General features: G+C 43.1%; 1 protein-coding gene across 3 annotated transcripts; it reads left to right on the forward strand.

Annotated features, from left to right (window-relative positions):
- The first annotated feature begins 1,400 nt into the window (after positions 1–1,400).
- Positions 1,401–27,108, forward strand: CCP110 (centriolar coiled-coil protein 110). 3 transcript variants are annotated; one of them, XM_002711769.5, is made up of 15 exons: positions 1,401–1,621; positions 6,542–6,697; positions 9,728–9,856; positions 12,063–13,707; positions 17,221–17,351; positions 17,844–18,021; positions 18,563–18,702; positions 19,180–19,296; positions 19,640–19,741; positions 19,930–20,046; positions 20,914–20,987; positions 21,527–21,589; positions 22,263–22,322; positions 22,828–22,913; positions 25,212–27,108. In XM_002711769.5, the coding sequence occupies exons 2-15, from the start codon at positions 6,557–6,559 to the stop codon at positions 25,262–25,264; spliced, it is 3,036 nt and encodes a 1,011-aa protein (XP_002711815.3). In that variant the 5' UTR covers positions 1,401–1,621; positions 6,542–6,556; the 3' UTR covers positions 25,265–27,108. The 3 variants fall into 3 exon arrangements, with proteins under 3 accessions (XP_002711815.3, XP_051703421.2, XP_002711816.3); XM_051847461.2 differs by having other exon boundaries at positions 17,224–17,351; XM_002711770.5 differs by lacking the exon at positions 22,828–22,913.
- The last annotated feature ends 254 nt before the right edge of the window (positions 27,109–27,362 follow it).

Below are 27,362 nucleotides of genomic sequence, written 5' to 3' on the forward strand. Positions count from 1 at the left end.
AGAGGCAAAGAATGGGGTGGGTAATGGCAGGGTCAGGGCTAACATGAAGCCAGTGGCTTGTGACTTTTCCACTGCCACCCTCCTAATCTTATTTTTCCTACTACTAAAGGTTAATGTACCAGGCGCTGGGAGAGTTATCTGAGTTGTGCTTTGCAACCACCCTGTGATAGCAGTTCTAACCTTTCCCTTTTATAGAGTCAAAGACAAGCACCAGAAAGAGGAACAGAGACCCAAGGGGAAGCCTACTCAGGGAATGGAGAGAGGCTGCTAAATCATATTTTGAATGGCTGGTGACACATTTTTCCTTTTTCTTTAAGATTTACTTATTTATTTGAAAGGCAAGTTACAGGGAGAGACAGAGAGAGAGAAAGTGAGTGAGCGAGAGAGATCTTCTATCCACTTGCTTACTCCCCAGATGTCTGCTATAATGGGCTGGGTTGGGCCAAAGCCAAGAGCCAGGAGCTTCATCCAGGTCTCCCATAGGGGTACGGGGGCCCAAGCACTTGGGCCATCCTCTGGCTGTTTTTCCCAGGTGCATCATCATGGCTCTAGATCAGAAGTGGGGCATCTGGGACGAGAACTGGCACTCATATGGGATGGTAGCATTGCAGGCAGTGGCTCCACCTGCTATGTCACCACGCCGTCTTCTGTGACTTTTCAATAGACAATTTTGGTAAAACATTCAGAGAATTTTCTTCCATCTTGAATCTGTTACCTGTTTCTCTTGGACAAACCTTCTCATTGGAATTCAAAAGCGTATGGATTATCTTAAGGCTTCCAATTGGCTTCTATGATTTAGTAAATTTTTATGTACAGAGCAAAAACATTGCTGAGGGGCTGGCATTTGGTGCAGCCCCAAAGACACTGCTTGGGATGCTTCCACCCCATGTCAGAGTGCCTGGGTTGGAGTCCCCGATCTGCTTCTGTCCCAGCTTCCTGCTAATGGGCACCCTTGAGAATGGACAGGTGGACTCAAGTACTTGTCCCTGCCACCCTGCGGGAGACCCCCAAGGAGTTCTGGGATCCTGGCTTCAGCCAGGGTGTTGCGGGCATTTGAGGAGATCTGTCTCTGTTTCTGCCTTTCAAATAAAATACATATATTTTAAAATATTTGTGAATGATATGTTTTCCAGCGACCACACAGGGAGAGGTAATAGCTATAAAAATAAGAAGAAAAATGGCAGCTTTATGGAACACTTTAGGGGCTTCAGACCCCAACCAGAGTTCTGGTTATAGAAAAATTGTAATTCTAGAAGGGCGGTGTAGCAGGGAAGACTACATTTCCCAGGATGCATTCCGCTCGCCGCAAGCACACGCCCTTGGTCAGGGGTGCGCAGTGCATCTCGGGGACTGTAGTTTTCTGGAGCCCAACCGTTCCAACTGCCCGCGAAGCCACTACCGGAAGTGCCCGCCCTGAGAGGTGGAGTCTAGGTGGCGGCAGCGGCGGCGGTTGCCAGGAGCCCGCGTTGTCGCTTCTGAGACCCGTAATATGGCGGGGAGGAGGAGGCGAAGGCGGCGGCGGACCGAACTGTGCTCTGTCAGTACAAGTTGAGCCATTTGCTTCCTGCCTGACAAGGCTCGTGGCGAAGGGAGAAAGTCTGAGGGGGCCGTGGGGCATCAGGTTTGTGCGTGAGGAGGGGGCAGGACCCTCGGCGGGTGGCCGGGGAGAGGCGAGCGGGAGAGGCGGAATTGGCGCCCTGAGGTGCCGAGGGCGGGCTGTGTGCCGGCTCCTGGGCCTCGAGCCCCTGGAAGGGCGCCGGGCGTGGGGAGGCGGGGGCCCGAGGCCGGTGGTGCTGGGATGCGATGCTCGGATGCCGGCCGCACGCAGCGGGCTCCATGTCCGAGGAGCCGGCTGCAGGGTGCGGCGTGCAGGGCAGAAGGGCGCCCGAGGCCGGAGAGCCCCGTTCGGGGGTCGAAGCTGGGGGTGTTTTCCCCCGTCTCCGTCCCGGGCTGTGCCCGGCCCTTTCGAAACCGGCGACCTGGGAGCGCCGTTTGCCTCGCCTCTGCGATTCCGGGGTGGAAGCATGGCGAATCCTCTGGATCGCCCCTGATGCTGCTGGTTGGTTCCCAGCCTTTGCTTCTTATCCGGTGATCACCCCAGCCCCCTACCCCTGTTTGTGCACGTGGCAGCCGGCTAGGGATTGCCCTGGTGGGAAGGGGTCTGCGCACGGCGCGATGAACAAGCAGTCCCGTGTTTTCCAGTCACATTTGCATCCTACCAGGAACCCAGCACTGTCACTGCCAGCCCTCTCCCCCTCTCTCCTTGGAGTTCCTAGTCTCTTGCTACAAATCATCACTGGCATTCTCTTCTTCACAATGCGTGGACGATTTCTGTGTGCCCTGTGTATGCTAAGTGCATTCGCTCCTTGGATTCTCACGAACTACCTGTGAGACAGGTGTCCCCATGACCCGCACTTTACAGAGGAGGAAGATGAGCTGGAGGACAGTCGCTGGCTCACCAAGAACGCCCAGCCAGGGTGTGCCCGAATGTCACATCTTCCTCCTGGCGTCTCGCTCTGCGTGTGTGTGCTGCCCGGGTGAGGCGCGTTCTACATTTGTTATGCCCTCCCCCCCCCCCCCCACCAGATTAAAAAGAAGAAATGCCGCTGACTGCTGCTACAGGAATTTTATGCTGGCGGGGGTCCTGATGGGTACCCAGTCAGCTCGCTTCTGCCCACAAGGCCGGATCTTGGCCGTGTTATTTTTGTCACTCTCTGCGGTGACAGTTTTGGCTGGTAAGGAGCAGATAGGACCCTGAGTTCCTTGGGTTTGTCAAGAGGCTCATTTGAATAAGGCTCAGCAGAACTCTGGCTCATAAGCAAAGAAGAGGAGGCACACAGCCGACGTTATTCCTGGCTGTGGACCGGCAGTGCCTTGTGGTTGGATTGGCCTCGTAGCCAAGGCTCTGTGGAAGTAAAACCTGGCAGCAGAGGGATTGTGGTAGAGAAACAGTGCCTGTGCCCCACGCCACGCGGGATGCAGACGGCTCACTTTGTAAGTGGCTCCCTTTGCAGCTCACAGAGAGCCGGGTCAGCAGGGAAACTTCGTTCTCTGGACTCCATCCTTCCTTGCTAGCTCTTTTGCTGTGTCGCCCACCCTCTTCCTTTCCCTGGCTTACCTTACTGTTGGAGGGAATCAGCTGATTCATGTATTCACCGTTCTTTACTGAGTGCCAGCTGCGTGCCCGCGTTGTTCTGTGCAGTGGGGATGCAGCGGACAAGGCTGCGAAGGTACCGGCGCTCACATGGCTTACGTTTTAGCGGAGGCAGACAGACAAAACCAGAGAAAGACAAGAGAATTTCAGAGAGTGCTAAGTCCGAAGACTGGAAGACAGCAGGGTAACGGGGTAGTGGCTGAGGCAGGGTAAATTTAGAAGGGCGCTCAGGGCTGGTCCTTGTGAGGAGGTGGCACCTGAGCTGAGACCAGAGGCAGGAGGGATCCCGCTGTGGCCCGGGATCAGCTTGCAGTTTCTGTGACCTCCATATCAGCACTCATACTTGAATAGTTGAAGCATTGTTGCATGCTGTATGTTATGCTACAATAATAATAATACCAGCGTATTGCTTGTGAAGATATGTCACAGGTTTATGGGAAGGTGGAGCTAAAAGACAAGGTTATTTTGTTAGAAAAAAACTTTAAAAGCATATCTTACTTATTTCAGAGGCAGACACACACACACACACACAGATCAAGATATTCTCTGTCTGTTAGTTCACTCCCCAAATGCTTGTGGCAGCCGGGACTGGGCCTGGCCAAAGCCAGGAGTGGGAACTCAGTCCAGGTCTCCCACATGGGTGGCAGGATTGCAATTACTCGAGCCCAGCCGTAGCCCCTGCCTCCCACAGTTTGCGTTAGCAGGAAGCTGGAGCCTGGAGCTGGGGCCAGGTATGGAGCCCAGGTGCTCCCGTTGGGGACGCAAGTGTCTTGATTAACAGCTGGGCCAAATGCCTGCCCCTGGTGCAGAAAGCTTCTGCAACCCATGCGTAGGTTTTTCATTCTATGCATTTCCCACAGATTTTTTGAAGACTGCTCATCCATCTGCAATTTGTAGTATATACATTTGCTATTTAAAGAATGTAAATAACCTTCTGAAACAATGAAGCATCTGTGATGTTGAAAGAAAAATAAAGCTGTTGCCATGGAAGTATTTTATTTCCTTAAACTTCCCAGATCTTTAAAATTGAATTTTGTGCTCGTGTATTTATAGAAAGTATAGCACATGATTTGCATGCCGGGTCTATTTCTGTTCCCTGGAACGCTGCAGATGTGGATTGGGTTTTCAAACATACTTTTGAGATATTTTAGCCTAAATGAGTTTATCTGAATTGCTCTTGCAGCTTAGCTGCTGCATATTTTGGTTGTTAAGAGAACATAGTGCAGGTTAAAACAGACTAAAACATGGTTATGTAGGGACCGGCTTTTGGCTCCTGACTCCAGCTTCCTGCAGGTGTGGACCGCAGGTGGCAGCAAAGATGGCTGAAGTAATTTGGGTCCCCGCCACCCACGTGGGAGACTTGGATTGAGTTCCTGTTTCCTGGCTTTGGCCTGGTCCAGCCCTAGGTGTTAGAGGCATTTGGCGAGTGTCAGAGCTCTTTATCTCTTTGTCTCTTTTTGTCTCTTCCATAAATAAAGTTAAAACTTTTTAAAGATGAATATAAGCTTACAAAGTAATCTCATTCACACTCTAGAAAACTGTTTCTTTGAAACTAAACTCTCACTTTGCATATGATGGGTGATCCCTCCTAAATTACATAGGCATCCATAATTATAATCGATAGAATGGTAGCAAGAGGTTTTATTGATAGAACTGCTAGTTGAGCAAAAGCAGCTTTACATTTTATTTTCCATAATCGAATCATAATTCTGAATATACTTTTTCCTCATTTCTTTTTTTTTTTTTTTTTTTTTTTTTTTTTTTTTTTTTGACAGGCAGAGTGGACAGTGAGAGAGAGACAGAGAGAAAGGTCTTCCTTTTGCCGTTGGTTCACCCTCCAATGGCCGCCGCTGCAGCCGGCGCACCGCGCTGATCCTGGCAGGAGCCAGGAGCCAGGTGCTTTTCCTGGTCTCCCATGGGGTGCAGGGCCCAAGCACCTGGGCCATCCTCCACTGCACTCCCTGGCCATAGCAGAGAGCTGGCCTGGAAGAGGGGCGACCGGGACAGAATCCGGCGCCCCAACCGGGACTAGAACCCGGTGTGCCGGCGCCGCAAGGTGGAGGATTAGCCTATTGAGCCACGGCGCCGGCCTCCTCATTTCTTATTGCATTACAATCTGTCCCTTTCACTTTAGTATGCTGAGTTTTTAAGTGCCTAACACAGTGCCATACTCCATCTTATTTCATCTTTGCGTATCCTAGATCATGAACTGAGTTCCTCTGCCTTCTCTCTTTTTGTTAAGCAGTTAGTTGTCTGAACAAGAACACTCACAGGAGCATTATTGTGCGTCGGTTTTCTGTTGCTGCACTCACACGACTGCTGGTTAGGACTCTGCTGAAGTCTCATCTCTCCTTGCTTATTTCAAGGACGCGGTGCTGCCTGTAGTGTTACGCAGACAGGCAATCATAAATATTTAACATTTGCTGAATGACTGTGGTGGCTAGTCCTAGGTGCATTGTGCTTTCATAGCCACATCACCATTTTCCTGAAATTGCTGGGCTTGTTTACAGTAGTTAGCGATAGTTCCGATTTTAAGCAATAAAATAAAATTCATACCAGAGACAATAGATTTTTCTGTTTGCCACTTTTATTTATTTATTTTATTTTAGAGACAGATCTCCCATAAGCAGCTGGGGTGGGGCCAGGGCACAGCCAGGAGCCTGGAAGTCAGTCTAGGTCTCTCACGGCGGGGACCCACCTACTTGAGCCGTACCTACTGCCTCCCAGGGGTGTGTATGTATCAGCTGAAAGCTGGCATCCGGGCACTCGAGTATGGGACGCGAGCATCCCAAGTTGTGTCATGACTGCTGTGCCAGCTGTTTTCCACTTCTGACTGAACCGTTCTCCGCTTGTGCCTGTGGAATCAGAATATAATCTTAAGATAGGCCAAGCCTTTGAACTTCATGACAGAAAAAAGGAAGTAAATAATTAAGTAGCCTTCCCCTCTTTGTTGTTGTTTTTTGTTATTTGCCACGGAGCGTTTCTACCTTTGCCTGCTAGAGTTTTTCTTGTGCTGTGTGGATAAGTCTTGCTAAGGAAGATGGAACACCCTGTTTGCAGTCTGAAGTTACTAAAGCGGGCAGAAGTGTGCTTCCTTTAAGGTTTCACGGGGGTTTTTGTGCTCTTCGACCCGGGTCATGTCACGTTTAGAGGCTGATTTACGGGCAGAAGGGTTCAGATGGGTTTCACGGAGGAGCAAGTCTTGGCTGGGCAGGGCCTTGAGATGACTTCCTGGACCCAAGAATTGCTCCTGACCAGAACTGACACTTCCGGGAAGGCCAGTTTTAGGAACTGTGAATTGTAGGAATATTTAATGCTCTACAACAAATCGTTACAGTGCATTTTCAATTCTCAGCTCACGAAGGCTAACCTTTTGCTGTCTCGCAGTGTGGCTGTTGGACGATGGAGGAATATGAGACGTTCTGTGAGAAGAGCCTTGCCAGAGCCCAGGAGGCCTGGGTACGCAGCGAGAGCTTTCTGCCCGCGCAGTGGGACGGCGTCTCGCTGATCCGCTTCCGTGGGATGGCCGTGCTCTCGCCACTGGTAACCTTCCTTTCTTTAGAAATCGTTTCTGTTCTGTGGTTCGCCACTAAGGCAGTTCATGTAAAAACAAAAGAAAGGCGTATAAGCGTTTGAAAAAAATGCCTTGACCTGATCCATAATTAGAGAAATACAAGTGAGCAGGTTTTGCCTCCTAGGTTGGCAGAGATCTGATAGAACCCGGTGTCCTTAGGTGTGGAGAGACTGCTTTTCAGCCATTTTTGCTGAGACACGCAGTGGATGCTGTATTTTGGTGAGCAGTTTGATAATACTGATCAGAATTTAAAAGTATATATAACCGTTGACTCAGCAATTCCAGTTTTGAGACTATCCTCCAATTACATGTGTGCCCAAAGAAATACGTACACGCCTTATGTCAGATAGCGGAGCACTGAATGCCCACGTTAACTAACCGTGCTGCATTTGATAGAATGCGAGCCATGCTGTTGAGATGAGGTAGACCTGCGCGTACAGGCATGGAGGGGCCTCAGGTTGCCCGGAAGTCGTGCTGTAGCCGTCAGGGGCCGGAGAGCAGGGCTTCCAGGTCCAGGCTCTGGAGCGTTATAGCCTGGTTTCAAATCATTGTTTTGCCACCTGTCTACTAGGTGAGCTTGGGGTCTATTTCTTTATTTGTTAAATGGGCATAAAAGTGGGGTCTCCTTGATGAGGCTGTTTTGAGGATAAATTAATACACGTAAAATGCTTGGAATACTACCTGGATCATAGGAGGTACTCAGTGTATGTTAGCCATTTAGGTGCTTATCGTAAAAGGATGGTGCTCAGGTATTCTTTCTCTGGGGAGTGGTAAGGAAATACAAGACGGTAGAGAAGACACACTTTTTGACTTATACCGTTTGGTAGTCCTTGAATATTTTACAAACGTGTGTGACTTTAGCTTAAATCAGAAAATTAATATTAGAAAAACTGAGTTAAATTTTTTAATGTAACAGAAGTTCAGAGATCAATATTTTTTGCCAGGCTTTTAAATTGTCAAACACACAGAAAAACTGAAAGGACAGGCCAGTGACCACACAGATCTGCCACTTGAAGTCCACATTTTAATATTTTCCCATCTTTGCTTTTGTTATGTTTCTGATTTTTATGTGTATGTGTGTATACATATATACACATACCAAATTTTAAAAATAGCTTAGGCATTTGAAAATTGCAGATTTATAGCATTTCTCCCTTAAATATGTTATATAGGACATTCTATGTAAAGCTCTATATTGTTATTATACTTTTATAATAGTACCTTTAATGGCTCCAGTATTTTTATACTCAGATTTTTCCTTTTGTGTTTAAAATGTTTTTTACAGAAATTTTTTCTAATCTGGATCCAAAGTTCATAAATAACATTTGCTTGTTATATTTCTATAATCTCTTAGTCTAGTATTGAGTATTGAATTTTTTTTTTTTTTTTTTTTTTTTTTTTTTTTTTTTTTTTTACAGGCAGAGTAGACAGTGAGAGAGAGACAGAGAGAAAGGTCTTCCTTTACCGTTGGTTCACCTTCCAATGGCTGGTGCGGGTGGCGCACCGCGCTGATCCGAAGCCAGGAGCCAGGTGCTTCTCCTGGTCTCCCATGTGGGTGCAGGGCCCATCCTCCACTGCCCTCCCGGGCCACAGCAGAGAGCTGGACTGGAAGAGGAGCAACCGGACAGAATCCGGTGCCCTGACTGGGACTAGAACCCGGTGTGCTGGCGCCGCAGGTGGAGGATTAGCCTATTGAGCCGCGGCGCCACTAATGTATTGAATTTTTAAAGAGAGTAGACTAATTAGATTTTGGATTTTTTTAATTCATCTAATTGTTTCCTCATGATTTAAAACATTTTTTGTTTATTTTTCACTTTATTTGAGAGACAGAGGTCTTCCATCTACTGCTTTACTCCCCAAATACCAGCAACAGCCATTTTTAGAAATTTATTTGAAAGATAGACACGGAGAGAGAGTGAGAGAGATTTCCATTTGCCGGTTCACTTTCCAAATACCTGCAACAGCCAGGGTTGGGCTGGGCCAGGCTGAAGTCAGGAGTCTGAAATTCAGTCTGGGTTTCCCACATGAGTGGCAGGGACCCATGTATGTGAGCCTTCACCTGCGCCTCCCAGGGTTCATGTTAGCAGGAAGCTGAGTCAGAGGCAGAGCCAGGACTGGAACCCAGGTGCTTGATAGGGAATGTGAGCGTTCCAAGTCACAACTTAACTGTTGCGCCAAACACTCACCCGTTGAGCATTTTCTTGAGGCTGCAAAGGTGAAAAGTGCACTGATGATAAAATTAAAAGTTGAGGGGGCTGGCGCTGTGGCGTAGCAGGTAAAGCTGCCGCCTGCAGTGCCAGCATCCCATATGGGCACCGGTTCGGGTCCCAGCTGCTCCACTTCCGATCCAGCTCTCTGCGATGGCCTGGGAAAGTAGTAGAAGATGGTCCAAGGCCTTGGGCCCCTGCACCCACGTGGGAGACCCGGAGGAAGCTCCTGGCTTTGGATCGGCACAGCTCTGGCCATTGTGGCCATCTGAGGAGTGAACCAGAGGATGGAAGACTTCTCTCTCTCTCTCTCTCTCTGCCTCTCCTTCTCTCTGTGTGTAACTCTTTCAAATAAATAAATAAATAAATCTTAAAAAAAAGAAAAGTCGAGGGTTCTAACTTGTTAGTAAGGAAAGACTGCCAAATGGAAAACTCAGCAGTGACTATAAAGGACTCATTTGATTTGCAGTGTTTGATAAATGGGCATTTGATAAATGGGCAGGCTTTTTTTTTTTTTTTTTAATCTTTTAGCTTCTTTTTCAGTTGAGAATCATTTATATACAATGGAATGCACAGATCTTTAGATTGCATTAATTTTGCTGTATGGCATATGCCCAATACCCACCTGCCCCATCCCAGGTAGTACTCCCATCCATAGTTCATGTTTCTTTCACCATTGACTAGCTTTGCTTTGGCTGTTGCAAATGTTTTTAATAACCCTGGTTCAAAACTTCCTAATTTTATGACATTTTTATCAATAATAAATGATTGTGTATTTATGATGTTTTGCAGCTTAACACTGAGAAAAGGAAGGAGATGCAGCAAGAGAAGCAGAAAGCACTCGATGTGGAAGCGAGAAAGCAGGCTAATAGGAAAAAAGCCTTACTAACTCGTGTCCAGGAGATTATTGACAACGTTCAGGTGTGTAACTTAAGCTCTTTTTAGATTCTAATGAAGACATCATAAGGTAAGCGTTGATGCTAATTTTTCGGAAGTGTATTTGTGCTGAGCTAGAGTTGGATTTGCACTTAGCCTAATTACCAGTATACTCTTCCGTTACGTTTGAGAAGCTTTGTAATTTGTGTTATTCTATTTCAGTTACTTACTTGCTTGTTAGTGACGCTGGGCACTCGAGTCAGCCGATGCTTAGACAATGGGGCCATACCCTGAATATAATTGCTCATTGTCTGGATCTTATGACTACCAACATTGAATTCTCGGTGACAAAGCGATGTGGTTGGCTATTGTAGTTCACCCCTGAACTAATCAGACTGTTGACTAAATGACCTCTTTCTCGTTCTCTGCTAACGTAAATAAGCGCCCCGATTTTTCTGCTCTTAGATACACAGAATACAATTTAGGTCAGAAAACAGAATTGCTCTGATGCATCCTGAATCTAAACCGAAGCCATTTAAACAGCACATTCACAACTTTTGCAGTTACTTTGATCTAGGTTAATATACATTTGTGTAAACACTTTGCTTTAAGATCTGAATCATTTCACAATAAAAAGAAAAACAAATTAGGCTGGACAAATAATTTCTTGCTTCTATGACACTATTTTGCTGGTTATGTCTTTTTGTTTTTTATAATCTTAGTAGTTTCTGGTTTAGCTTTGTGATTCATTATGGGTGACCCCTGTATACAAACTACTGTCAGGTAGCTCCTAGTAACTGCTCACTTCGTATCTGTGGGTAGGAGGGAGTGTGGGTAGTAGATTTTAATTTGCAGATTATAATTACCGTGTATATTAAGTTTAAAAATATACTTAGCACTAATTTAACAGTAAAAGGTGGGTTTTTGACTTCTTAGATTATTTCCTATTATAGAAACAAAATTGTCCATTGAGGGAAGATGTCTGATGTGCCACTAATAAAATTATTGCTGAGCCTGAAAACTTTTAGCTTAAAAGAACATGTACAATGTTGAGCTGTAATGAATTATTCAGATTGAGAAATTTTATATAATAAAAATGTATTTCTGCTTCATCTGTGATAATTTTTGTGGTTGTTGTTTAACTTGTCTAACCAAAGGCCTAGGGGTGTACAGAAAACACGGCTGCTGAATATCATAAGTGTGAAACATGAGATATCTTATGTGAGGAAATGATCTCTACTGCCTACACCCGTGAGCGTGTTCATGGCTTTGGGGAACATGAGTCCCTTTTGCTTTATTTTGGTCCTGAGGTTGTGGCTACACCTTGTTGTGCTGTTTGTTGCATAGTTCAGTACCTGGAGACCATTGCATGTCTTGGGATTTATAAGGTAAAATAGGAGGACCATATGGTCTGGGGAAAAAAAACAAGCACTTGCAAAACAACCTAAAAATCTTTTAATATTTAGGATTTGGGAGTCTACATTCATGTGAGTAATACTGTAATGATTTCTTCCAGTTTAATGTATGCTTGTATAACCTGTATACAATTCTCATTTTAAAGTACCCCAATTTTACCTACTTTGCGTACTTCAAAACAGGTTGCTATTTCAACTATCAGTGCATCTTAATGAATTTTATTTTTAATCAATTGAGTTTTAAGTTGCAATATTTCTAATTTCTATGTAATTTAAGCTATGTGGTGAGCTGTCATTTGGAACACATCTGCTTCGTTTTATGGAGGGGTTTTAGTTAAACCTTGATGTAAACATGTGAGAGAAAGGGGCATTACTAAATTATTTTATTTTTAGTTTTTTGGCTTAATCAGTAGTATCCTGGACAAGGTAGTCCTGACTGGAGGGGGAATCATTTATGTAAGACATTAAGTTCTTCTATTTATCACATATATTATCACTCTCAGATGACAGCTCTGATAGAAGGAAGTGTTGGTAATGTCGATAATCTATAACCAGAAGAAAGTTAAGGAAAATACTATGTAAAGATTCAGTTGCACATGGATATACATATATACCTATGAATATATATCATATTTGTATCAGATTAGAAACTTTCCTTCTTTTCTCCTAATAGATAAGCTAGGATGACTGACTAATGCCTTTTATAATGGTTTCAGCTCCATACGATCAAATGTCCCAACTCGAAATCTTCTATTTTGGTTTTATTGCAGAAAACAATAAAATGGAAAGCTTTCTGTGCTTGGAGAAAACACTAATTTTTAACTTTCCTTGATCAGGTTAGAAAAGCACCTAATGCCAGTGATTTTGATCAGTGGGAGACAGAAGCTGTTTACTCGAATTCAGAAGTCAGGAACTTGAATGCTCCTGCTACACTTCCCAGTAGCTTGCCAAGCCCTCCTGAGCACTCTACTTCAGCAAAGCTTGAAAAGATAACTGGAATTTTGCCATTGGATGACGAGGACCCGGGTGAAACCAACGGGCTGGACTCCTCTGGAGATTCAGGGGGGCTGACTTCTCCAAAGCAGTGTGATGGCTCCGATCCTAGTCGCCCAGACATGGAAGCTTCTCCAAAGCCCTCCTCAGCCACCCCACAAGAGATGCTTCTTTCTGATGGTCTCCTCCCCACAAAGGAAGAACAGGATCCATCACCCTCGGCAGAGGTCATCCCAGATCCCTACGTATTGAGTCTCCAGAACCTGATGAAAAAGTCGAAAGAATATATAGAAAGAGAACAGTCGAGACGCAGTCTGAGAGGTAGCGTGCGGAGGAGTGTTCATGAGACTCACTCAGACAAAGAAAATGATGCTGTCATGGTGCCTGACGGTCTAAAGGAGAAAGCGCCATCGACGAGCAGGCACCACGGCTCAGGCCTTCCTGACAAGCCAGGCCTTCCTAAGTCAAATGTCCTCCCAGGTGCTTCCACCCAGGCAAGCAGCAGGACCCTGTCTGCTTTAGCTAGCTTTCCTGCAGTGGGCATACCTGTACAAACTGGCCATCCCACCGTTCCAGATTCAGATTCTGATTTTAAAGTCACTCCCACTTTGGTTAGTGAAAATCATGTTGTCAAAAGTCTTACAGGTTCCTACGCCAAATTACCTAGTCCGGAGTTCAGCACGAGTCCTAAGATGCACCGGAGGCGTTCCAGGCCGTCGTCAGCGTGTCATATACTCATTAATAACCCGATAAATGCCTGTGAACTAAGCCCTAAAGGAAAAGAACAGGCAGTGGACTTAATTGTTGAAGATACTGATGAAAAAACAGACGTACCTGAAGCCGTGCCAGAGTCCCCCGTTGATTTACCAGGTGTGTGTTCGAGCAAGGTGCACGTCAGCAAAACTGCGTGTGAAGCCCCAGAAGATAGCACTTCAGGTTGGTCAGATCAGGTGTGCCAGTCTGCACGCCATCAAGTAGAAAACAAAGTTTCTCCTGGCCCTGGTACCGTGGAAGCTCGGTCAACCTCCGAGGAGAGAGGAGCACACAAAATGAACAGTGTGTGTACTGCAATGCCAAGATTGCCCGAACCGCGTGCCACTAGTCCGTCTCAAGCAGGTCAAAACTTTGGACCCGCGAGTGGACTCCAGTCAGCCAGTACGTCAGAGAAAAACTACAATTTACATATGGAACTGAATAAGTCTTATGATGTAAAAAACCCTTCTCCTTTACTGATGCAGAACCAAAACACCAGACAGCAGATGGACACACCCCCAGTGTCCGGTGCAAATGAACAATTTCTGGATAACAGTTTTGAGAAAGTTAAACGGAGACTTGATTTAGATATTGATAGTTTGCAAAAAGAAAACCTCCCCTACGTCCTAACAACTGGAATGGCTGAACAGGAAAGGCAACATTTACCAGAGAAAAGATACCCTAAGGCATCTGTCTACAATAACAAGAATAAAATATTGGAAACTAGTTTGAAAGGTAAGGAAACTTTGAGGTGTTTGTTACCTGCCAAGCAGATGGCACCTTATTGTAGTACTGTTTACAGTTTTTATGAGAACAGAAAGATCCCCCACCTGCAGGCTCACTCCCCAGATTTCTGCAACAGGCTGCTGCAGCGGCTGAAGCCGGAAGCCCGGAACGTGATCCAGGTCTCCCAGATGTGTGGCAGGAACTCAGTTACTTGAGCCGTCACCAGCTACCATCCAGGATCTGAGTTAGAGGGAGCTGGAGTTAAGAGGGGGAGCTGGGAATCAAACCTAGGTACTTCATGAGGGAGGTAGGCATCTTAACTACTAGGCTAAATGCTGACCCTATGTTAATGCTTTTGATTGCCATTTTGCAAAAAAAAATTTTTTTTTTTTTCAAAAGGACTCTTAATTTTATTTACCTTATTAAATAGCAGATACCTGGCTTATTGCAATTTAGATAGGCTTTTATTAAAGGATTTTCTCACTTAATTGATGAAGCTTTCAAAGCACACTTGATAAAAAGATTTATTTATTTGAAAGGCAGAGTTACAGAGAGAGGGAGAGCCAGAGAGAGATCTTCCATCTGCTGGTTTACGCCCCAGATGGCTGCAATGGCTGGAGCTGAGCTGATCTGAAGCCAGAAACCAGCTTTTTCTGGGTCCCTGATGAGGGTGTAAGGGCTCATGGGCTTGGGCCATCTTCCACTGCTTTCCCGAGCGCATTAGTGGGGTGCTGGATTGGAAGTGGAACATCTGGGACCCGAACTGGTGCCCATATGGGATGCTGGCATGCAAGTGGTAGCTTTACGTGCTACACCACAGTGCCAGCCATATCAAATAAATAAATCTTTAAAAGAAAAGAAATAGTTCTCTTTTTTTTTTTTTTAAGATTTTATTTATTTGAGAGGTAGAGCTACAGTCAGAGAGGGAGAAACAGAGAAAAAGGTCTTGCATCCACTGGTTCACTCCCTAAATGGCCGCAACAACCAGAGCTGGGCTGATCCAAAGCCAGGAGCCAGGAGCTTCTTCCTGGTCTCCTACGTGGGTGCAGGGGCCCAAGCAATTGGGCCATTTTACACTGTTTCCCAAGCCGTAACAGACAGCTAGATCAGAAAGGAGGAGCTGGGATATGAACCAGTGCCCATATGGGATTCCGGTGCTGCAGGCAGAGGCTTAGCCCACTACACCACAGCGCCAGCTCTAATGGTTCTTCATTGACAAAAAATTATTTTAAGTTTCTGTTGTATTACATTGATAATAATTGGTTGTCATAATTCATAATTCTTCATTATGGGTAAAGAAAACATATACATCAAATAAAGTTAGTGCTTGGGCTTATAAGGAAAATAGGGTAGAGCATACCACTTAAAAGTTGGCCAGTTTTGGGGCTGATGTAGAGTGGGTTGTGCCTGAGACATCAGCATCCCATATTGGCATTGGTTCGAGTCCCAGCTGCTCCACTTTTGATCCAGCTCCTTGCTAATCCTCCTGGGAAAGCAGCAGAGGATAGCCCAAGTATTTGGACCCCTGCCACCCATGTGAGAGACCCAGATGGAGTTCTAGGTTCCTGGCTTTAGCCTGGACCAGCTGGGCCATTGTGGCCATTTGGGAAATGAACCAGAGGATGGAAGAACACTGTCTCTCCTCTCTCTGTGACTCTGCCTTTCAAATAAATAAACCTTAACCAAAAAAGAAAAAAAAAAAAAAAAAAAAACTTGTGTGCAATTTTATAAGGGCTATAATAAGAAATAAAATTGATACACGAGGAGCCAACCTGGATCTTCCAGTTGGACAACAGCATGGTTGGATACTGCCTCGGTAAATATCGGAAGGACACGGAGCCCAGCTAAGTGGCAGTGCTAGCAATATTTTAATAAGCCTGTGGGAAGAGGCCAGTCATGGAGGCAGCTGGGTAGCTGTCAGAGCCAGTGAGGGAGGTGTCACAGTGTGCTGAGAATTGTTTCCAGCATTTGTTGGTGCACCTCTTTATAAAGTTCTTGGGCTGATGTTGTCGCTTAACAGGCTAAAATGCTGCCTGCAGTCCTGGCATCCCATATGGATGCTGGTTTGGATCCCTGCTGTTCCACTTCGGATCCAGCTCCTTGCTAACGCACCTGGGAAAGCAGTGGAATGTGGCCCAAGTGTTTGGGATCCTGCACCCACATGGGAGACCTGAATAAAACTGCTGGCTCCTGGCTTCAGCCTGGCCCAGCCCTGGCTGATGTGGCCATTTGGGAAGTGAACCAGAAAATGGAAGGTCTTTTTGTGTCTATTCCTCCCTCCCTCCCTCCCTCTCTCTAACTCTGCTTCTCAAAAAAAGCACCCACCCGAATTGCTGCCTGCCTCCACTGGCTGCCTTTAAAAAACAAAAAGAAAAAAAAAGGTTTTAATAGAGTTGAATTGATTCCTGCCGTCAAGTTGAGCAGTTTAACAGGGGGGGTCTTTTCCTGTTTTGCTGACGGTTATAATTTTACTTCTGTTCTTCTAGCTCCCCTGGCCTAGGAAAAGCTGCACATAGACAAATGCCTGGCTCAGCCCTGGGTGTTGAGGCCATTTGGGGACTGAACCAGTGGATGGAAGATTTCTCTCTCTCTCTCTGCTTCTGCCTCTGCCTTTCAAATAAATAAATGTTTTTTTAAAAATGTAGTTAGCAACAATTTATGGAAAGACTACAGCAGTAGAACAGTAGCATATAACATACTTCAGTGAAAATCATTGAAAGTTAGTTGAATTGTAATGGATCCATGAATATATGCTATATCTACATAATACTTAGTTAATGTTTTAGTTAGGTACTAAAATATCTGGACTGGAGCAAAAGTATAAGTTACAATACCAGAGATCCTGGAGAAGGACAAGGGTAAAAAATAGTGGAGTGGCTGGCATTGTGGTGTGGCATCCATCTTGGATGCCAGCATTCCACATCAGCACTTATTCATGTCTCTGCCACTCCATTTCCTATCCAGCTCCCTGCTAATGGCCTGAAAAAAGCAGTAGAAGATGGCCCAAGTGTTTGGGGCCCTGCCACCCAAGCGAGAGACCAGGATGAAGCTCCTAGCTCCTGGCTTTGGGCCTGACCCAGCACTGGCTGTTGTGGCCATCTGGGGAATGAACCAGTAGGTAGAAGATCACTCCCTGTCTCTTTCTCTCTCTCCCTCTCTCTAGCTATGACTTTCAAAATAAATATATGTTTAAAAATAAGGAAGTAGCAGAGAGTTGCCGTTTAGGAGCACATCCTGAGTTCATTAGAGTCAGGAGGATCTTGCCTGAGTGCGAAGTTCGGCCTCATCAGTTCTGGTGGTGATACGTTGAATGGGTGAGGAAGAGTGATGAGATGCAGGCCTTCGCTGGGTACTGCGAAATAAGAGTGGCAAAATGGTGGTTCACAGTGAAGACCCTGCCGTATCTTGATTGTATTATGTCAGATCCACGCTTAGGAGCATAATTTAAATTGATTGTATTTAAATCACCAGCTATCAGACTGTTGTAACTTTTCTAATTTGCAGGACTGTCTTTGTTTCCAGAAGGTGAGGGGATCCTAAAAAGCAAGATGCTGGCATTTGAAGAGATGCGGAAGAGACTAGAGGAACAGCACGCCCAGCAGTTGTCACTGCTCATCGCTGAGCAGGAGAAGGAGCAGGAGCGACTGCAGAAGGTGGGGTCCGACCTGGAGCGGGAGGGCTCACAGTGTCACTTAGCCCGGGAGACCCCCCCCCCCGTGTATAGAAACTTCTGATTTCTTCCCTAACTTTAATATAAGGTGGCTGTTGATTTTGATACATGAATAGAATAGTGTTTTTACTGTCCAAAATGTGAAGTTGAGTGTTCAGATTCTTATCTGAAAGTAATGATATAACTTACCAAAAGTAGACTTTATTGAATCCTTGACTCGAAATTTTTAATATTTTTAGAAGATGTTTTATAGATACTGAAATATACATTCTTCAAGAGCTTTGTTTTAAGATTATTATAGTTAACATTTATACGTCACATTTTAAAATCAGTTAAACTCATAATTTTATTTCAAGGGGAAAACTTAAATAATAATTTACTACCAGTTACATATACTTTGGCTAAGCCTAAAATGATAGTATTTGGGGATGTAGTTAAAAGATCCGGCACGTTATAATATACTGTTAATCTACAGGAAATAGAAGAACAGGAGAAAATGTTGAAAGAGAAGGCGGCAATTACAGTGGAAGCCCCTGAGTTGGACATTAACAGTGTGGCAGACTTGGAGTGGAGAAAAATCAGCGACTCTGGTTTGCTGGAATCAATGCTGTCCCAGGTGGACTCATTCCACACTTCACATTTAAATAGTTCAGGTACACACTTAAGAATCCTTTTGCATTAACAATAAATGACCCCACAGTCTGCTGCTTTATTTCGTACACTTTCTTATAGCTGCTTTCTCCAGTAATTTCATGTCCAGCCCACTGCTATTTGCCAGCTGCTTAGTAACCAGAGAAAAATGAAATGATGGCAGATCAAAGAACGGTGGGCAGGTGTCTGTGAGAGGACTACCTCAGCACGGAAAAGACCAGGAGGTTTGGCTGAGAGCCCGGTTGTGTTCATTCGTGCGGCAGGTGATACACTTCAAGCCCAACACAGCTGTCTCCCGAGTGCTCTTGAATTGCCTCTAATCCCCAGTCCCTGTAAGAGCTTATCTTCACATCTTCAACTGTCTGGAGGTGTTGTGTGTGTTGAAAAGATCCAGCTGGTGTCTAAGTGGAAGGCCCATCAGTATTCAGGCCTGTGTGTGGATCCGTTGCAGGGACATTGTTAGAGTGTCCCAAGCATTCACTTGGATGTTTTGCATAGTCTCATTTGACATCAAGTATGATAACATATGTGTGTTTTTTTTAGGTTTCACGAATTCTGCCCTGCAGTATAGCTTTGGTTCTGCAAATGAAGCACCATTCTACCTCTGGGGATCATCTGCTAGTGGCTTGACCAAACTCTCAGTCCCAAGGCCTTTCGGAAGGGCCAAAGCTAGATGGTCTCAGGTAGACAGATTTAATGTCAGTCTATTTATCTATCTCTGTTGTTGTTTGAATTTTTATGTATTTATTTGAGAGGCTGAGAAACAGGGAGGGAACTCCCCAAGTTTCCATCTGCTGGTTCACAGTGGCCCCAGGCTGGGGCCAAAGCGGGAATCAGCAACTGAAACCAATCGCGAGAGCCTTCAGTGCTCCCTCTCAGGGACTACAGAAAGCTGGAGTCAGGAGCCAGCCGTCAGTCCCAGGCACTCTGATACGGGACACAGGCATCTTAACTTCAGGCCGAGTGCCCACCCTGCTTTGTTTTTCAGACCTGCGTCATCTTAGGCTGTAAAATGAGCATCAGTATTTTTGCCATTCCACAGCAGAATAGCTTGGTTTATAGTACAGATGAAACTTCACAGAGTTCATTGTAATAGATTAAGAAAAACTAATGCTCAGGTTCTTAAAACATTGTCATTGTGTCTGTCTTATTTCTCCTAGGTTTTTAGTCCAGAAGTACAAGCGAAATTTAACAAAATAACTGCGGTTGCAAAAGGATTTCTTACTCGTAGGCTTATGCAGACAGATAAGCTGAAGCAGCTTCGACAAACTGTGAAAGTAAGGCGGTTGTAAAATATTTGGATTTCACTTCACTCTTAGTCTCTGTCGGTCTTCTGATAGCTGAGCTGGCACGAGATCAGACCTTAAGCAGATCAAACATTTTTAATCACTGTAATATAGGCAGTTTATAGGTTGAGTTTTGTCAACTTAGAAAAGTTTTAAAATATTATGCAAATGAAGTCATTTGTATGTTCTGACTCATGTTAAAGTGAGTAGTAGTAGTAGTAGTAGTAGTAGTAGTAGTTGTGGTTTTGTTAGTACTTTTGGATGGACTGAGAAAAGGAGCGGAAGTGAACCGTGGTGATCGGAATCTTTAGAGCAAAGTGTTTTTCTGTCTCAGGATACCATGGAGTTCATAAGAAGCTTCCAGTCAGAAGCACCATTGAAGAGGGGCGCTGTGTCAGCACAAGATGCTTCCCTTCAGGAAAGAGTGCTGGCTCAGGTAGGGCACGCATCCACGTGCTGCAGGAGTCTGCACACGGAAGTGCTGGGTTAGTCACTGAAAGTGAGTCTCAGTGAAAACCAGTTTCACCTTTTACTGTGGATCCAAGAAGCACCCTTAGAGCACAGTATCCTGAGCCCTAAGCTCATCTTCTAAGTGCATCCGCTGTTTTCTTCCTTTGACTCTAGTTGCGAGCCGCCCTGTACGGTATTCATGACATATTCTTTGTCATGGATGCAGCTGAAAGAATGTCCATTCTACATCATGATCGCGAAGTTCGCAAAGAGAAGATGCTCAGGCAAATGGTATGTTAAGGATTTTCTAATGAATGAGTTTCTTCTGGGTTTGAGGTAGTTGATACTACTCCTGTCATGTTTTACTGGCTTCAGCACTCTTCCCACGAGCATGAGTAATTCCCAGGATGACCAGCAACATTAAAAAAATTATTATTTACTGGAGGGTGAGAGGAGACAGAGGGAGAGAGAGAGAGACACTCCACTCCCCTCCACTGCTTTAGTCCCCAGATGCCTGCAACAGCTGGGGCTGGGCTACACTGAAGTCAGAAGCCAGGAACTTAATAGGCGTCTCCCACAGGAGTAGCAGGGACCTAACTATTTGAGCCACCACCTGCTGGTTTCCCTGGAGCACATTAGCAGGAAACTGGGATTGGGAATGGAGCCAGGACTGGAATCCAGTCACTCCAGTATGGGATGTGGCTGTCCCACGCCACCAGCAACATTTACATTTGTAGACAGACATAAAAGGATTTTGGAGGTGAAGTCTTGGATATTTTGTGTGGATGGCTTATAAAAATACATCAGCTGCCCCTAGTTGAATTGTTTTGAAGCTTACCATGTGAATTTGACCCTTTCTGACATGAGGAAACAGGCTCTGAAATGCTGTATACCAGAGTACCATCTTGTATATTAGCAGTCTGTGCTTTAAACCAATGATCTTAGCGTGGTTGGCAAAAGAAGAATGAACAAGATTTATATTATTCTTTGGAAAAAGTAATTAGCTTTTCGAATCAGATTGCTTCAATTATAAAGAAAGACATAGGTCAAAGTTTAAAATGTTGGTAGGAGAGCTTTTCCGTGCGATTTGGGAACATCCTATGTTAAAGTGGTACTACCGGCACCAGTAGAGTTTGATGTCACTTTTGGTTTTTAAAGGATAAAATGAGAAGTCCACGGGTGGCTCTTTCAACTGCAACACAGAAATCTCTTGATAGGAAGAAGTTCATGAAGTAAGGTTTTTTTTTTTTTTTTTAATCATGTCACCATGTTGCAAAACCCATTAATTTTAACCATCTCTTGGTCTATTTGTTCATGCATATTAGAAATAAAGAACAGCTAACTTTTCTGCAACTGAACTGTTAGAAATCCCTTTTTTTTGTCTAAAGACATTCATTAAAATCAGGTGGTAAAATCTGATTTCATATTTTGATAATGCACATCTTAAATTTATCAGCATTCAACTTGTGTAATGTATAAGTGATCAAGCAATCTTAAAAATAGTTAATCCTTTTATTCAATGTTTAATTTTATATGATCTAAATATATCCTTTTACTGATATCCTTCAACTTCCTGGAAGGAAAACTTACTAGTAAATGTATCCTAGAAACTGGTTTTTACAAATTGTCTCTGAAAAGTGGTATTTAATATGCTTAGTACAGGTCTTTGCACTGCTAAGTGATGACTTATCTCTGCCATCCCGTATCATTGGGAAACATGTTTTCTTCTCTTTTCTAAATACGTTGTGTCCTTATTTTTATATTGTGTTAGAGCTGCTGAAATGGGAATGCCAAATAAGAAATTTCTGGTTAAACACAATCCCTGTGAAGCAAGGTGAGAAAAATCACTCCGTCTCAGTGAGAGGCTTTTTTTTTTCTTTCTTAAGAAAATTTTATAAATCCCTAACTTTTTGTTAATTTTGTTCTACTTTACATTAGCAGGACACTTGTTGCTAAGTAGCTGGAGGCTCTGAGGCTCAGATTAATATGTGTTACCATCTGGTCGTGTACTGCTCACATGTTAGACTAGGTATCCCTGGACCTTTTGAAGTACATGCTATCTGTCAGGAGTTTGAGCCTGTTATGTGTCTTGAGTTCAGTCCGCAGTCCACAGGACCTTTGACACTTATTTAATAACCTTAGAAAGCTAGCTTAATATTTTTTCCCTGTTTTCCACTCTTGTAAAATGAGTAATATTTTCTTCTATCGCATGGTTGAAAGGAAAAGATGGCTTTTCAGAGTATGTAAGTGAATTATCCATAGCACAAGGGTAAATATATATGTTAGACATCTCTTTCCTGATAAAAAAAATTTAGAGTTTTTTTGTGAGCAAAATATGTGTCCCATATTAATAAACTTTAACCAATTTTCTTTGCCTTGTGGTAACACATAGGCCATATCTTTGCATTGATGACTTCTACCTCACTGTTATCTTTCATCCATTGAAAGAAAATCAGGATAACAGAATTTGTCCTTTCAAATTAATTTTTTATTTAATTTGTCAACAGAGTCCTTCAGCCAATCCAAGGACAGAATGCACCCGTTCATAGGCTACTTAGTAGACAAGGGTAAGAAAGCCCACCCCCTGCACACGGATGTTTACAAAATTTCAAATAGAAGTTAGCTTTGTAAAGGATGAATAAATATGGTGTTCTTTACATAAAGGATAACTACTTCAAATGTGATACATTTCACAGTGTTGGGAAGATCTTTTAAAGTTTTATCTTTAAAGATAACCCCCTTGCTATACTGTTGTGTGTTATATTGTAATTATCATCTTATGTTGACATGTTTTTACTTTTCACTCCATATCATTTTACTCATTAACTATTTTAAATATCCATGTAGTAACTTCAGCATCACCAAAGTGATTCTCCAACAAAGTATGAGCCATATTGTAGTCTCCTACTGAAGCAAGTTTAGCTTTCCTTACTGTGCGTATGCATGAGACGTAAATTCTTGTCAAGCTTTTTTGTGCTCTGAACAGTTGATGCAGTGTGGTTGCTTTCTTTGAATTTTGAACATTTAGACCTTAATACAAGTGACTTATTAAATTTTTTTATATTCAATTAGAACCCCTAAGACATCAGTGAAGGGGGTTGTGCAAAGTAGACAGAAGTCTTCACAGAGCAGAGTGCCTAACAGAGCGCCTGTTTCAGGTGTGTAGAAAATTGAATTCCTGAAGTCCAGTTGATAGAAAGAAGTGCCCAAGCTGCCCATAGCTCTGGCCACACAAGTGGAGTCTGCTGTCTTTCCTTGCCACCATAACATTGGCATATTCACAGTCATTCCTATTCATGACCCCTCTGTGCTAGTATTTTGTGGCGGTCAGAAATGTTAGTCACACTGTGGCTCCCATCTTGATTTCTGTTGTTCTGTGGGAAATGTTACATGTTTTGATTCTGGAACATTTGTAGAATTATCCATGCTTAATTCAGAAAACCTTTTCATAAATGAATAAAAGATAATGATCATCTGATGCCTAAATCTACATATGTCTGTTCATCTATGGATGAGTCTATTACCCAGGGATATTTCTATCTGTGTGTAAGGGGAATACATTTCTCTGTCTGACCACAAGATCACATGTGAATATGCCAAGTGGGAGTGGTCTCAGTCTTTTGTTCCGTAAGAGGTTTGAACTAAATCTTTCCTGCGTTCATTATTTGAGGGTTATTTAAGGGCTAAGCTAAAAACTATTTTAAAATTGTGTTTATGGTGGCAAGAAGACCGATTCAGTACTGAGCTAATCCAAAACACCTAACTAAATGCTTTAATATTTTTAGGTATGTTTGTTAAGACACCTTGATTAAGCTAACCAAAATTACATGATCCATTTAAAAACTACTTTCAAAATGCTATGCTTTAACTGTACTGCTTTCTAAACATTTAAAAGGAACCCAGATTAATCACCAGGCATTGGAGATTAAACTTTTAATCAACCCTAATCTTTCTGTTAATATGCAATTAGGCAAATTTTAGAGCTTTTATTACTAAGTGATTTCCTCCGAATGAGGAAGGAACAAGCAACGTAAGCAATTTGTTCACATTATCACCATTTGTTCACGTAAGTTCAAAGACGGAACAATCTGTTGATCGTAACGTTGAAATGAACGCTGACTTTTTGCAAGTATGTAGTGAATATAATTCATAGTGCTGAGATGTAGTGGGGTAATTTGAAAGGTCATCTTTAGAAATCATTAGAACAGCGGTGGACTTGGTTTAAAGATTATGTATCTGGAAGACCCTGCTTACTCCAGTGGTAGTCAGAAACAGCTAGCGTGAAAGATTGCCATTTGGGAGAACTCAGACCAAACCCCAGATCTGTTGCTTGTGAAGATATGTGAAATTTAAATTTTTCTCCCATTGGTGTTACAGATTAGGATAAATCTTGGCTAGTTGGAAAATCACTGTGGAGTTAGTATTGTTTTGCCTAATATTATCACGTTGCCACAGTGATTACTCTCCATGTTCTTTTCTCATGCATTTCATCTCCACTATTTTGTCACGTGTTAACTTATAAGCAAAGTAGCAACTACCGTTTCTATTCAGTAATCCTCAACAGTGCGGAAGATGTACAGGCAGTCACTGCAATTAGTAGGGCACAAGGAAGTTTAGTATTTGGAACGACTGAAGTTGCAGGCATGGCAACCTAATCATTAGTGCAGATGAACTTAACCTTTGAATTAGCGTGTATAATTAATATGTATCAAAGTACAGAACTCTCCTGTTTTATTATTTATACACAAGTACATATTTAGACAATTGAAAGAGGCAAAAGTATTTTATTCTGTTCCATAAACTGCGAATTTGGGATACTGATCACAATGCTAGCAGAAGTCCATCATTTCTCCTGAAAAGATCACTCTTGCTTAGGTTTTTTAATGGCCTCAGTTGTTCCAAGCAAATTTGAAATTGTTTCAGTTTGATCTACATGGAGACTAGCCCTGAGTCAAGCAATTTATAGGAAACTCATTTTTGTTATGGTGATAGACTGTCATACTCTCAGGTTGAAGTAGAATGCGAGAGTTAAAATATGCTGCAACACATTGGAAGTTCCTGTTTTTACAAACTGAGTTGTAATCTCTGATGTCAGATGTTTTAGAAACATTTTTCCTTATTTGATGTCTTGTATTTGACTAGAGAGTTTGTAGTGCAATCCAGAGACCACTAATTAAAGCAGAGGAAAGAGGTGATTCTGCAGAAATGGTTAAGGAAAATAACCAGGCAGAGGTGATGGTGTTCTCAGCGTTTCTACTTCTAGCTTTATTGCCTTAGGCAAGTACTCTCAGCTGTATTGTCCATAAAGTGGTAGTAATAGCTTTGAGCTAGAATAATTGTAGGTAAGGATTAGATACGATGCTCTGTGTTGCTTAGCCTAGTGCCTGGGACATAGTAAGCATTTATTATAGAAACACTAACATTGAGAAATAATACTAGTTTTGCTCTATTTTTAGGAGTATATGCAGGAAAAATCCAAAGAAAGCGGCCAAATGTTGCGACAATTTAAGAAGACAACACTCATTAGGATAAAAAGTGGGGGAAGATGTAATAATCCATATATTTTTTCCCGTGCAAGACTTTATATTTAACCCTGGACTCTGTTTACACTGGCAAAGTGACATCAAAGGGCTGAGCAGGTGTCTGGATAATTTGGTCACTCTGGTTAATCCTGTCCCACACCCCCGTTTTTCCCCTCATACTATTAGGTTGGAGTGAAGACAAACGAGAGTTGAGTAATTGCCTCACTCTGTTCTTAAGCTATAAGTTTGCTTTATGCTCCCAGATGTCTACAGAGACCCTCTTTGTAAACCTAAAGGACTTTGGATTTATTTTTACAATATTGAAAAGACTTGCTAAGTTACAAACAAGTTCTGGAACATACGTGTCGTTCATCTGTGCATACCGACTGCTGAATTTGACAAACAAGTTGGATACCATGCTAGCAAAGGGGAAATGACTGCAGAAGAGCGTTTTTTCCTACTGTGGCAGCTTACAAGCATGCGGGTTAGTCTCTCAGTGGCCTGACTCTGACTGACATGACCACGTAGGATAAGACACTGGCCTGCTCACTGTGGTCCACCTAAGGTCTATCACAGGAGACGCGTGGGTCACCAGTTTGGTCGGTAGCATACATGCTGGTCAAGGACCAATTGTCTTACAGAAATGCGAGGTTTCATGGATGCTATCCTAGTACTGTAAGAACTAGATTACTGGATTAGCAGATTTGTGTGCGGGACAGGAGAGCACACTCTTCAGGAATGTAGCACTTGAGACTGTGTTATCATAGCCATCTCTAGAATAAGAATACCATGTTGCATGCTGTTCTGTTTTCCATGTCGTCTGTATGTTTTATTTCTTCATAGTCTGCTTTATCTAGCATGCTTGATTTAGAAGAGAGGGAAGGGCTATAGAATACCATGACATACCCATCTTTCACACGGGGTAGTAATATTACCGAGTTAGAATTCTACGTTACTAACATATTCATTAAAAGTCCCAACCAACCACTGTTACCAAGAGAACATCATTCGATGACAGAGAAATATTGCTTAATTTATCATGCCATTTCTAAAAAGGGCTTTGTGCTTCTCACATGGACCTGGGCCTGTGTATATTTAATCTTTCTAACTTGAATTTTAAAGATGCTGGTATTTTGAAAACGCAGCCTATATTTATTCTTAATACCTGTAAGAATATGGAGATAAACATTGTTTTTTTCCCCTAATTTTCTGTTTCATTTAAAATTGAACTTACATATCCAGCGGTAGGAAGAAAAGCATAATCTACTCTGGATTTCAACTTGGCTTTTGTTATTGGGTTGCATCATTTATTGAATGAGTGAACTGGAAAACTAGGAGACAGTCGAAAAATGTCCAAGTTACCAACTTTTTATTTATGGGGAGGAAAGTATACCGAATGATTATCTCCTGAATAAGGTCGACTGCGTAATAACTCTGAACACTCAGGATACGGCTTGTCCATGTCATTGTGAGTCTCTCCAGTAAGACAGAGCTCAAGATTTTGTGTATTGTAATACAGATTAGTTGAAACTCATAGCGCATTTGAGAAAAAGTTGTGACTAGTTTTAGGTTAAGAATGAGAAATTTGAGTGTTTTTAATTTAAAGACTAAAGTGTGGGGTTTTATTTTTTTCAATGTTCATAGCTGTTTCTCATTAAGTGCCATTGTTTTGTGCTTTCGATGAATTTTTATTTATATACATTATTTTTATCATTATTTTTACTTTGACCAGAATGTCCATTAATGTAAATTGTATTTATTTTTATACTTTAATTTTCACTAGTTTTGCTTCTAGGCAAAATGCAAAATAAACTTTTTTGTCTTATAGAAATCTAGTTTGATCTTTCTTAATTAACCACGGAATGGACTAGACTATTAAAGGAATAGATATTAAAAAGTGTCAGGCCAAAATGATGTGGATCCTGTTTTACAGCTCAAAGTCCCACTAGAGCTGGGGTAGCCCGTTACTTAGTGACCTACAGCAGTGCCCAGTGCAGGAGCTGCCTTTGCACGCACTGAGCGTTGCAGAAGGCCGAGGACGCGTCCTCACTGTCAGGAGCTGGAAGCCTAGAGCAGAAACCGGGA

This window comes from Oryctolagus cuniculus, chromosome 19 (assembly GCF_964237555.1).
Source record: "Oryctolagus cuniculus chromosome 19, mOryCun1.1, whole genome shotgun sequence".
NCBI lineage: Eukaryota > Metazoa > Chordata > Mammalia > Lagomorpha > Leporidae > Oryctolagus > Oryctolagus cuniculus.

What these genes read in the sequence shown, in the direction of transcription:
- CCP110 (XM_002711769.5), top strand. Translation starts at nt 6,557, where the DNA reads ATGGAGGAATATGAGACGTTCTGTGAGAAGAGCCTTGCCAGAGCCCAG. An exon ending in TGGCCGTGCTCTCGCCACTG is followed by an intron (nt 6,698 to 9,727) that starts GTAACCTTCCTT and finishes GATGTTTTGCAG; the next exon opens with CTTAACACTGAGAAAAGGAA. An exon ending in AGAAGATGCTCAGGCAAATG is followed by an intron (nt 20,047 to 20,913) that starts GTATGTTAAGGA and finishes TGGTTTTTAAAG; the next exon opens with GATAAAATGAGAAGTCCACG.